The 11,256-nt window shown below is 37.9% G+C and overlaps 1 protein-coding gene across 1 annotated transcript in view; it reads left to right on the top strand.

Moving 5' to 3' along the window:
* Positions 1–291: 291 nt before the first annotated feature.
* Positions 292–11,256, top strand: part of LOC109071522 (ephrin-A3-like) — a 46,646-nt gene continuing 35,681 nt past the window's right edge. The window contains exon 1 of the mRNA XM_042755794.1: positions 292–346. Within this exon, the coding sequence (XP_042611728.1) occupies positions 292–346 (55 nt within the window). The remainder of the gene's footprint in view (positions 347–11,256) is intronic.

Below are 11,256 nucleotides of genomic sequence, written 5' to 3'. Positions count from 1 at the left end.
ACAAATATTTCAGTTAAACCATAAAAATTGGCGCACACAGATTATGCTTCCAAGTATGTGCATTCACACGGTTAGTAAATGAGACCTAATGTGTGCCATTGGTCCATGATGATATTTGTATTAAGCAGGCAGTTTCTTTTTCATGCTAGTTTGAGATAATCTGTATTTCAAGGCAGACTATTGACTGCTTATTAGAGAAACTCCAGAGAGGGTTGATCAACCAAAACAACAACATTACTGAAAGAATTATGGCAGGTTTGAGAATCGAGCCAGCTGTGAAATGTACCCATCATGGTGCTATTCAGTGATCAAAGAATCACGGCCATAGCGGCAGAGGAAGGAGGAGGTTAGAAGCAAGAATTGTAATGCATGTCCATGCAGAGAACAAGGCAAGCTGAGGAGTAGTAGCCTTGCTTAATTCCTGTATGAATAAAACGACAACATGCTGAGCGGCTCGCTGTGCATCTAGGAAAGAAAAATCTGTGGACTGAAGCGCTTCCTCTAATTACACACTCTGGTAGAGCATAGCATAGCACATTTGAGAGGCATGGACTGGTAATAGTCCACACAATCTCTGCATCTTTAACGGTATCTAATTGACGGCCATGAAAGTAGCTAGTCAGTGCCAAAAAAACATGACCCAATGGACCCATCACTTCAATCTAACACAGTGTGACCGAAAGTTGTAGGATGCAGTAGAACCAATTAACCCTGTTAACCTTGATATTCAAGATAACAGGACAATGTTGGCAGCTAACAACCAACATATATAATATATCCTATTTGATTGACTTTCTTTTTCAAAATAGTCAGTGTATATGACTTAAAAAGTTAGTTCCTTTTATAGCTTGAAATATCCGGTTATCTTTCAGTGCAAGTGCATGGAAAAGCGTGGTCAGCACATTTCATCATGATATCTTTTGTTTTCCAATGAGGAAAGTCAGTTTTATTTATTTTTTTATTTTTTTATATTCTGCATTTTCTGCATTTTCCTTTATTATAACAGGACAGATCAGATCTGACAGGAAGTGAAGTGGGAGAGAGAGATGAGAGCGGGATCGGGAAAGGTCCTTAAGTTGGGATTCCAACTTGCATCCGTAGCGCAGCGGCGCTGTATGTTGGCGTTTTTGGTGGCGTTTTGCCCACAAGGCTGTTTTTGATAGTTTTTATTTTTTTAAATCTTTGTGTTTTGGTTTTTTTTGTTTTTTGCTACCGTCAGCATTTTTGATCAATTTCACAAAAGTTTAATTGCACCCAAAATGTTTTGTTGTATGAATATCTGAACATGCATCAACACCAGATCATTTTCATATAAATCAGTTTTGATTTATATGCTGTTTAATGCTTGATGATGATGTTATTCTACATATGCATCTGCTTACATACGCGATCGCTTGTTTCTGCTTCTTCTTCGCCATGTTTTGATCCAGAAGTTCAGTACTCTTTCAAAAGATGCATAATAGTACAGTACCTCCTATGGTACACCAGTGAAAACTTGGAAAGCTGGAAAATTCCATAAATGGCGGGGTATGGGTTGATCTTACAAAAAAAATCAATCTGTACTGCCAACAAAAACTTTGAAAGTTTAGTGCCATCTGGAGGTGACCTGGGAAATGGAAACTTAGTACCACAGGTACTTACACTAGGGTTTGGCAATAAACTGATATCACATTAAGATCAAAATAAAATGAATGTTGGTAAGCTCTAGGCATTTTTGCTCTGTATGAATGAATCAGTCTATCACTCAGTAGAAATAAACATGATAACAGCCAGTAAGTCTGTGTGTTTCTGTGAATGAATGACGCGATTTCCATTTTGATATATGAGGTTAGTCCACTCTGAACTCTGAGAGTCACTTCACAAGCTTTGCACTGTTTCATTTTTAATTTATAAAATGAAAATACTCCTCATTTAGCTATATAAAGAAGTATGTAAACACTGGTTGTGTAGTTTAATAAGCCATGTTGGCACTAGTTACTAGTCTCTTGAACATTGCAAACAATTTTTTAACTCTAAGCAGCAACTCCCAAGAATGCAACATTAATCTAACGCCAAGTGGATATCCTTTCCTCTGCATTTCTGACATTGATCTGAATACAGGGGGCACAGGGTTTTCCCTGTTGGCATAATCATTGCATGCAATTGGCAACCCCTAGCTTTGGCAAAAATTTTGTCACCTATAGCATTTTGCATCTCACCCTCTTTGGCTGACATAACACAAAGGTCTGCCAACCTACTGGAGCGTTGCCTCTTGTCTTTTTAAAGGCACTAAAGGAAGCATAGAGCCATTTGTGCTCAGGATGGCAGGGGAGCCGGCAATGTTTTATCTTCCTGCTTGCAGTTGCCCTACATCTATACAGGACACAAGAGGAAGCATAAAGTCTTAACGTTAACAACAAAAATGAATTTCTAAGATTAATTTGAGACTTGTGTTTGTGCTAGTATGGTTAACAGTGGTTAAACTGCACCGGAGCCCCTTGAGACTAGTAAAATAGAGTTCGCTGGCTTGTCTAAGGGTAAGAACATTGTCAGTGTGGCTTTATTGTGCATTTCAGTGCTGCTCTGTCAACTAGCTTGATGTATTACGTAGCACTCAAACCTCCCATCTGCTTGCAACCATTGTTTTGTGATGTTTTGCTTATTTTAGCGGTCTGCTAAAGTTAACTGTCTTTTCCCATGGCAAGCTTTGTTTTCGTTTAATTTGCTTTTGGCAGAGTGTGCAATAAAATCACTCATTTGTTTACAGGACACAGTGGGTGTTCGGTGAGATTTTATGTCTTTTGTGGTGTAGTTATGTTGATATTTCCCTGAGCATCACACCCTGATTGTTTGTTTTTGTGGCTTGGTTGTAAAGTAAAAAACAGGCACTGACACTGATAGTTTAATGAAATACGCCTCGTTGTCAGTAGTTATTTTCAGAAATTAAGTTAAGTTATCATGTTGATGTTGATATAGTTGGCACCATATGGATCATCCATATTGATGCGGATCTCTCTTGGCTGGAAGTGGATACCCTCATCATTAACATGCACGAAAACCTGCTTTTTTCCATGCTCAGTGACACGTTCCCAGACTGAAGCTCCACTAACCTGTTCGCTGCTAGCTGTTTTCACACTGCGAACAAATGTTGTGTGATTTTACCGGTAATCTGCCCCCTCCCGAGAGAGGTACGGAGGTGTGCTGTAATGACAGGCCTGTTTCACCAGCCACCTGTCATGACCTACCTCGCAGAGGGGCCGCACAACGCTAACTCAACGCAGCCATTCATCTCCCCACGCTAATTGTCATACACTTATTCATCGGATTAGCTGCGTAATTATTCCTCATAATTACCACTTATTGTTCTCACTCGTTGTTTCCTTGCTCAATTTGTTTGTGTGCGTTCACGGCTTGCCGACGAAAAGAAAGGAATTCATTGTCATGCCAAATGAAACAATTTGGATTCAAATGAAATAGATTTAATTTAGAGTGTAGGGGGTGATCTTAAACTTAAGAGGCGGAAAATTGAAACAACAGGTGAACGAAGACAGATAGAGTACAAAGGAATAACAAACACCTGAATGTATCTAAATCTTAGTCTACATGTATCGTTTTAAAGAATTCAAAAAGATCCCTGTGAAAGAGTGAAAGGGGTGTCCCCAAATATTTTTAATAGTAGTAAATATAATGACAAAATCAGTATGCTTTATTCATTCAGCAAGACTTTTGTGAATGGGATATTTAGAATTGATGCATATGTTTTTCACAGGATGTTATCAGCCATATGTTTTCCTATTAGTAGTAGTAGTACTATTTATTTATTTTTTTTATTAGTGATGAATTGCTGCACATTTCTGTGCAACCCTGTGCTAGATCTGCTGTCTTCATTGCTTTCTCCTCACCAGCTTGAAGCCAAAAGGAAAAATATATGGTAATGTTAATTGCACAGTGCAGCAGAGGTCAAGTTAATAAAATCAATTAAAAAATCTGTTAGTTTTTATTTAATTTAACTGTGCCTTTTGTGTGTATTTTAAACTCACATTTTGACCTTTTGACCTATTTTACTTAATTTCTTTATGTCTTTTTTAGTTTGTTTTTTTGTTATTTTGGTTTGTTTTATTTTATCAAGAAAGGCTCACACTTCAAGTTTGTTTGGAGCATTCATATACAAGCCTAAATTATTGCAAAAGCTTCTCTTAGACCCCTGAAACAAATTAAGTGTGAGAACATGTTCTGTGTAGGAAGTGAAACCAAACCAGTGCAGGAATAGTGCAGTGCAGTTATGACGCTGAGAGGATGAAAAAACCTCGGCAGAAGCATGGGTTTGAACTATATGCTGAGAAAGTATCCCCGCAGGGCTCTTCTTGGAAGAATTATATTTGGTGCTCTTTGGGTCTACTGCGTATCTTTACATCAAGATAAAACCAAAATTGTATTAGGCCGCGCTCTGTCTTAGAAAAAGGACTTTTCTGTTCACATTGCTTTATATTAGCAACACTCAAAGATGCGTTCTTAGCTTTACCTTAATGATCACTGATATTAAGTGCTTGTGCTTTCAAATGAAAACAGATGTTCTTAAATCAGCTGCAGACAATAGAGAGGGGAAGAAGGAGCCGCCTGGAGCAGCAGAGTCTCTTGATAAAGTACATTACAATGACCCATTTCTGTCTGTTTGCTAACTCAGTGATGCAATGATGATCATGGCTAAGAAAAGTCTGCAGTTTGTTCTTTAATTTCTTGTCAATCCTTTCACAGGTCACGTCTGTCATCATCTCAGGCAACTCTTCATCACTTTAAAGCTTTAGCTAAAAGCTCAAATTAAGCTGAAAAAGATCTTCAGTCTTATTCGGACCGGATTAGTTTGATAGAACATGGGGTAATGCAATAATTATCAGAGCTTTTCTGGTCAAATTGACCATGTCAGTGATTTTTAAGAGTTTTGTTCTTCCATTAAAATGACCTGAAAAGATAATAGTAGTCATATCTGAATGGACACCAGAAAATGGAAAGATGAGAGAACACATTTCATGTTTGGACTTAAAAGGGATAGTACCACCGAAATTTAATTTCCCCTGATGTCATTCCAAAAATTTCGGGACACAAAAGACAATATTTTGAAAAATATCTCAATCATTTTTGTCTATAAAATGGAAGTTGGTGTGGTCCAGTGTTGTTCAGTAAACAGTTAAAACTTTTTCCAAAATATCTTTTGTGTTAAACACAATAAAGTCAGCCATACAGTTTTAAAACAACATAAGGGTCAGTCAATTAAGACAGAATTTTAATTTTTAGGTGATCTATACTTGTGAAGTGTCTAGTATCTAGTATCTCTTTGTCAATGTGAAGTGTTTTTTTGTTTTTATATAGAAAAGAGGGTGCATGGTGTATGACTTTGAACTTCAGTTGATTTAAAAGTTGTTGAACTAGAAAAAATATGAAACAATAGGGCTTTGATATGACCAACAGCATATCAAAGAGTGAAAGATTTCAAAAAGACTTGGGCATTATTAGTGGCATTTTTGTTAGAATTTAGCTAAATAAATGTCACAAAATCATTGATTGCGAAGGGGAAAAACTAAAGTGATTCAGAACAGTTTTTCCAGAAAATAAAAATTGATTACAAACAATGGAAATGTTTGTAATTGCATACTAGAAAACTGGCAAAGCACCTAAACCAATTGTTTGTAATTTAAGTGACATATAATATTACTAATATCAATAGTTCTGTTACTTTTTGCTTGATGTTCTAATCAATCTCCCTAGATATATACAATATTGATTTGATATTTCCTGCATAACTAATTGGCACAGCTAAATACATTATGTATGCAGTAGTTCTACACCTATTGCTTATCCTGTATGAATTGACATTAAACATATGTCAGCAGGTAACTATTGCTTTACAGACATGTGTCCTGAAAACTAATCCCATCCAAATAGGACTTTTGGCTGAATGATTCTTAGTGCTTGCTTCCCAGTATCCAGGGAGCAGAGCGGGAAACGTTGTAACTGGACCATTCAATTTGTGCAGAACATTTTTGACAGAAAGCAGAGAAATCTTCCCAGCAACCCATGCAGATTGTCAGTGAGCTCCCCATGTTTGCAGTCAGAGATCCCACGGGCCCCGTGCACTCGCACACACTTCAGTGGCCCACTGATGGTAGACGCTTTCCTGAGCCAGGATTACTGTGCGGGGTGTCTGAGGGCTTCAAACTCCCCCTGAAAATCAATACAGAACTCAACTGTGTCCAGCCAGCTGGAACTGGCTCCCATTTCCTATCCAGATTCAATACACTGCTTGGGCTTTATGGGCTTTGCACTGTGGAAATGAACAAACTCCATTAATGTCTTATTAGTATGCAACAATGTGTACTTGATGTGTACGGCCGTGTTTAAACTGCGCCTTAAGAGTTGTATTGGTAGTCATTTTATGAGCACAATTTGGTTCTTGACAGGAATGAATGAAACTGACTATATTCACGAGATACTATGCACTTTCCTATGCTATACTATAGTATACTACACAATCATTTATCAGATATGTTCATAAAAAATTAGGGTATGTCTATAAATGCCCGATTCATTTTTAAATCTCTTTGCATATTCAAACCTACAAGTATTTTGTGCTGTCTCTTCTTCTCCTAATATAGTGTCTAGAGCGATCAATGTGCTTTGCTTATGTAAACAAAGACGCTCTGGCATGTATAATTAATGCGCTAGATTTGAATGGCGGAGCGGAAGATATAATGTGGTTGACTGTTGTCTGCTCCTCACATAAAGCTATCATATGGCTGTAGAAATAGTATAGTGCATGTCGTATTTTTATTATATTTCTTGTGTTTTTTGGAGCTTGACAGTCAGCTCCTATACACTACTGTATTGTGCCATACTACGTTGTGCTCTACCTATTTTGTACTCTCACACTTTTCTTTCTCCTTTGCCCATGTCTGTGGTTGTGGTTGGCTGCCCTCTCTCCATTTCTCAGGCTCTGTATTGACTGGGAGAGTGTTGGGTTGTGCTAAAACAGCGCTGATGTATTAGCAGGCATTAGCCTCCTGAACCGCCGTTAATCTTACTGTAATAAACTTACACTGCAGCATTGACAAGGTGGATTTCACCATCTCTCCACCTCTCTCTTTCTCTCTCTCTCTCTCTCTCTCTCTCTCTCTCTCTCTCTCTCTCTCTCACACACACACACACACATACACACACACACACACACACACACACGCACGCCATTGTCAGTTTAGCTCATATGTTATCATGTCTGTTTGGTTCAGTAAATAATTTTTTTTGTCCCCATTAAGGGTACACTAATTGAGAACATCTATATATCGTTCTATTTATTAATGATTCTGTCGTATTATTGTTCTATCCTTCTGTCATTCTCTTGTTTTAGCTATCCTTCTATCATTCTAATCATTCTCTCTCTATTTGTCATTTTCTCTATCTATCTATCTATCTATCTATATATCTATCTGTCTATCTATCTATCTATCTATCTATCTATCTATCTATCTATCTATCTATCTATCTATTGTTTGTTCTGTTGTATTGTTCTTTCCTTTATTGTTCTCTCATCCTATCTATCCTTCTATCTATCCTTCTATGAATCCATCATTCTATTGCCATTCTCTCATTCTATCTATCTATTGTTCTATCTATCAATCCATCTATTGATTGTTATATATTGCTCTATCTGTCATATTATCGTTGTCCTGTTGTTTTATCTATCCATCTATCAGTCATTCTGTCTGTTTTTGTTGTTCCTTCATTCATTCTTTCTGTCTATCTATCATTCTTTATATTGCTCATTATTTCCTTCTCTGTTGTTCTCTCATTCTATGTGCCATTTGTTGTTCTACAGTTTTATCAATTTGTCTTTCTGTCATTCTATAAATTGTTCTATCTTGTTTGTCTATCTGTTGTTGTATTGTTCTGTCTATCATACTTTCTATCATTCCATCAATCTCTTCCTCTATATTTATCTTGCTCAGTGTCTATAGTGTTTGTATCGGTATCTAGTATCTCTTTGTCAATGAGGTGTGTGTGTGTGTGTGTGTGTGTGTGTGTGTGTGTGTGTGCAGTTGTAATGACCTGTGTGTTGTTTATGGCATATTTCACTCGTACAGCTGTAAGAATCAGCAGCACTGTAAATCGAGCTCTAATTAGAACGGAATTTGAGGAATGCTATTGATCATAAATTACACCCACTCTGCTCTAGCTCTCTCTCTCACAACTACAGCATTTAATATCTCAGGTCTCGCTTGTTCCTTCTCTCTCTCTCTCTCTCTCTTTCTCTCCCACTCGTCTCCTTCCTGCAGTCTTTGTGGTTTATGTCAGTCATGTTCAGTGGAGCGACTCTGAGGAACAAGCCCTCCTACCAGCCCCAGAGCAGCAGGGTCAATGTGCATCTGGAGAAGAGGTGTCTTCAGGGAAGAGTGTGTGCGAGAGAGAATATTAGTATTACACCAAAGAATAACACTGAATTTGTTAGTAGAGAAATTGGAAGTGATATGGCAGAGATTTTACAAATCATGGATCATTACAGAGGGAAAAGGTTGGAAATTTCTTAGGAGCAACCCATTGTAGTGAACTACTATCGATGGGAATTAGACATTTGACCAACGGCATACAATCTGGTCTTCATTGCAGCTTATTGTGGCCAAGAACAGGCCACTTAGACAGGAACAGACATGTAAAGTGACCAACTACAGATGGTTTTGTTTTTATGTGCCATTTGTCCCATTTTGGAGTTTTTCAAGATGTACAGTATGACGATAATAAACAGGAATTTGTATGGAAAACAAAAAATTAACTTTGTGATGGTACATGGAAACATGGGTTATCACAGTATTTTGGTTCTTTAGGTTTAGTAGCACAACAGTTATTCAAAACTGATACATCACAGTATTTCCTTCAATTGTTTCTCTTCCTCTGCATTGGACTTCAGTGGTTTGTGCAGTTATATTATAACTTTGCCCTGGGTCTTAGTTTTTTATTTGAATAGAAATAATGTGCATAATTGACATAATTGATAGTATGTTTTGCCTACATTCAAGTCATGTTTTAACCAAAATATTCAGGTGATTGTGTCATGACAATATTGCCACAGTGTAGTGAAGAAAAATACTGTTGTTAATGTATTTAATTTTTGTCTCCCCACTGCATTTTTATATTTGCTGTGTTGAACAAAAGCTACACCTGCATGCTGTATTCTTTTTGGTTTTCACATTTCTGGTTTTTACCCCAGCTGGAGGCATCTATTCATCACAGGGTGTTCTTTGATGGAGTTTACTTTCCACTTGTATATAGCACACTTGCGGTGCGGCACAAAATCATTTCGGGGTCTTGTCCACAGCATGTTAGCGACTTGACATAGTTGTCTGGTGTTGGAAGGGCCAGAGAGAGTGAAAGCATGAGAACAGACGAGAAGAGAAGGAAAGAAAATGTCTTTATTTGGCTCCAGAAGAGTGGAGGAGAACGCAGAGGAGGTCAGGCCCACTGAGCGGGGGTTCCATCGCACCTGCAAGCTACAATAACAGCCGGCACGGAGCATGCAGGCCGCTGATTGAGTTTGATCGGAGAGAAATAGGTGGAGAAAAAAGCAAAAGATGGGGAGGGAGGGCTATGGAGTGAAGTGAAGGAGGAAAAAGAGAGAACTGGCAAACCAAGCAGGGTTCAAAGGAAGCAGAAAACAGAAGCGAACCTTTGACATCATCTTGCTTTTGTATGTGGGGTTTTAATTAAATATTCAGAGAGAGCAGCGGCGCAAACCCTGCCTGCTTTCACATCAATCATGTCTTGCCTGTGTCACCTCCAGATTCTCACGTAGACGGTGGCTGCAAAACCTCACAGCTGCTCAATTTGCACACTTGTTCTGAAAACCTCAAACGCAGTGGTCTCTAAAGCCACGGGGTTGCTCATGTAAATGAGCTAATCTTTTGTTCATTTTCAGCAGACCCGGAGCACGCAGATGTGCGCTTCCTCCATCGCCACCTCCGGTTCAATCTCTTTATCTTCTGATTGCTTTTTGTAGAGTTTATCTGGGCTCATTTTTGTAGCCTTCAGCATGGATGCCACTGTCCACCATTTCAGCCCATGGGCATGTTTTAATGTGTAAATTTCTATCAGAATTTCTGTTATAATTTTTTTTCGTACCTTTTCTAGTTAATTCTCGCCTTGGACTTAAAAGTTACTAAAAGCCCCACTTAATTTAGTTCCTCCTTGTTTCATAAGTTAAAAATACGGATGATTTTTGAAAATTTCCCAAATGAATTATGGGGACAGATAAGACGAAGTCGCTCTAAGACAATCCGCAGAGGGGACTTGGTAGAAAAGAAAAGTTTATTATAAACTTTTAATAATATTTAGACTTGGCAGACTTAAAAATTTCCTCTTGCCGTGCAAGAACATACTGTATCAAACACACATCCACACTGTTTCATGTAGACCAAAACGTTCTTTCCTGAAATTATCACTATCTGCTGTTCGTTCACATTCTTTATCAAAAGGGTCTGAAAATAACACTTACAAAAGCTAGTTTTTTACTTTCAATTCAAGTTTCAATTAAATTTTATTTGTATAGCGCTCTTCATGGTACAAATTGTTGCAAAGCAGCTTTACAGAAATTTTAATTTCTACAATATATTTAGTAGTAGCTTATCAGTGGTGACTATGTCAAATTGATGTACATATGGCAGAAATATACAGTCAAATTCAGTTAATGACGTAATCAAACAGATGATGAACACTATTAACAGCAATAATTATATATCAAACTTGTAGCAAAATTTGGTAGTTTATGTTGTTTTAGGGTTGGCATCTCTCCTCAGGTGTTCGGTCATCTCAGGACTTTGTAAGGGCTGGATCCAGACTTAAGCTTGTGTATGACATCCCGTGGCAGAAACAGAGAAACAAACAGAGACGTAATTGTAGTAGCTGCTGTTCCAACCAAGCAAAAATTATTTGTTCAACCCAAGCTAAGGAATAATAATGTACATTTGATCAGATATAACTGCAGTACAGGATTATGAGATGCATTATTTGAATGCTTGGCTAACGAGATGTGTCTTTAATCTAGATTTAAACAGAGAAAGTGTGTCTGAAGGAAGGCTATTCCAGAGTTTTGGAGCCAAATGCAAAAAAGCTCTACCTCCTTTAGTGGACTTTGCTATCTAGGTACTACCAAATGTGCAGAGTTTTGCGACCTTAGGGAGTGTGATGGATTGTAGTGTGGTAGAAGACTAGTTAGGTACCCAGGAGCTAATCCATTAA

The sequence above is a fragment of the Cyprinus carpio genome, unplaced genomic scaffold (genome assembly GCF_018340385.1).
Source record: "Cyprinus carpio isolate SPL01 unplaced genomic scaffold, ASM1834038v1 S000006749, whole genome shotgun sequence".
NCBI lineage: Eukaryota > Metazoa > Chordata > Actinopteri > Cypriniformes > Cyprinidae > Cyprinus > Cyprinus carpio.
The sequence above is the reverse complement of the archived record's forward strand: the minus strand, read 5'-3'. Positions and strand labels throughout refer to the sequence as shown.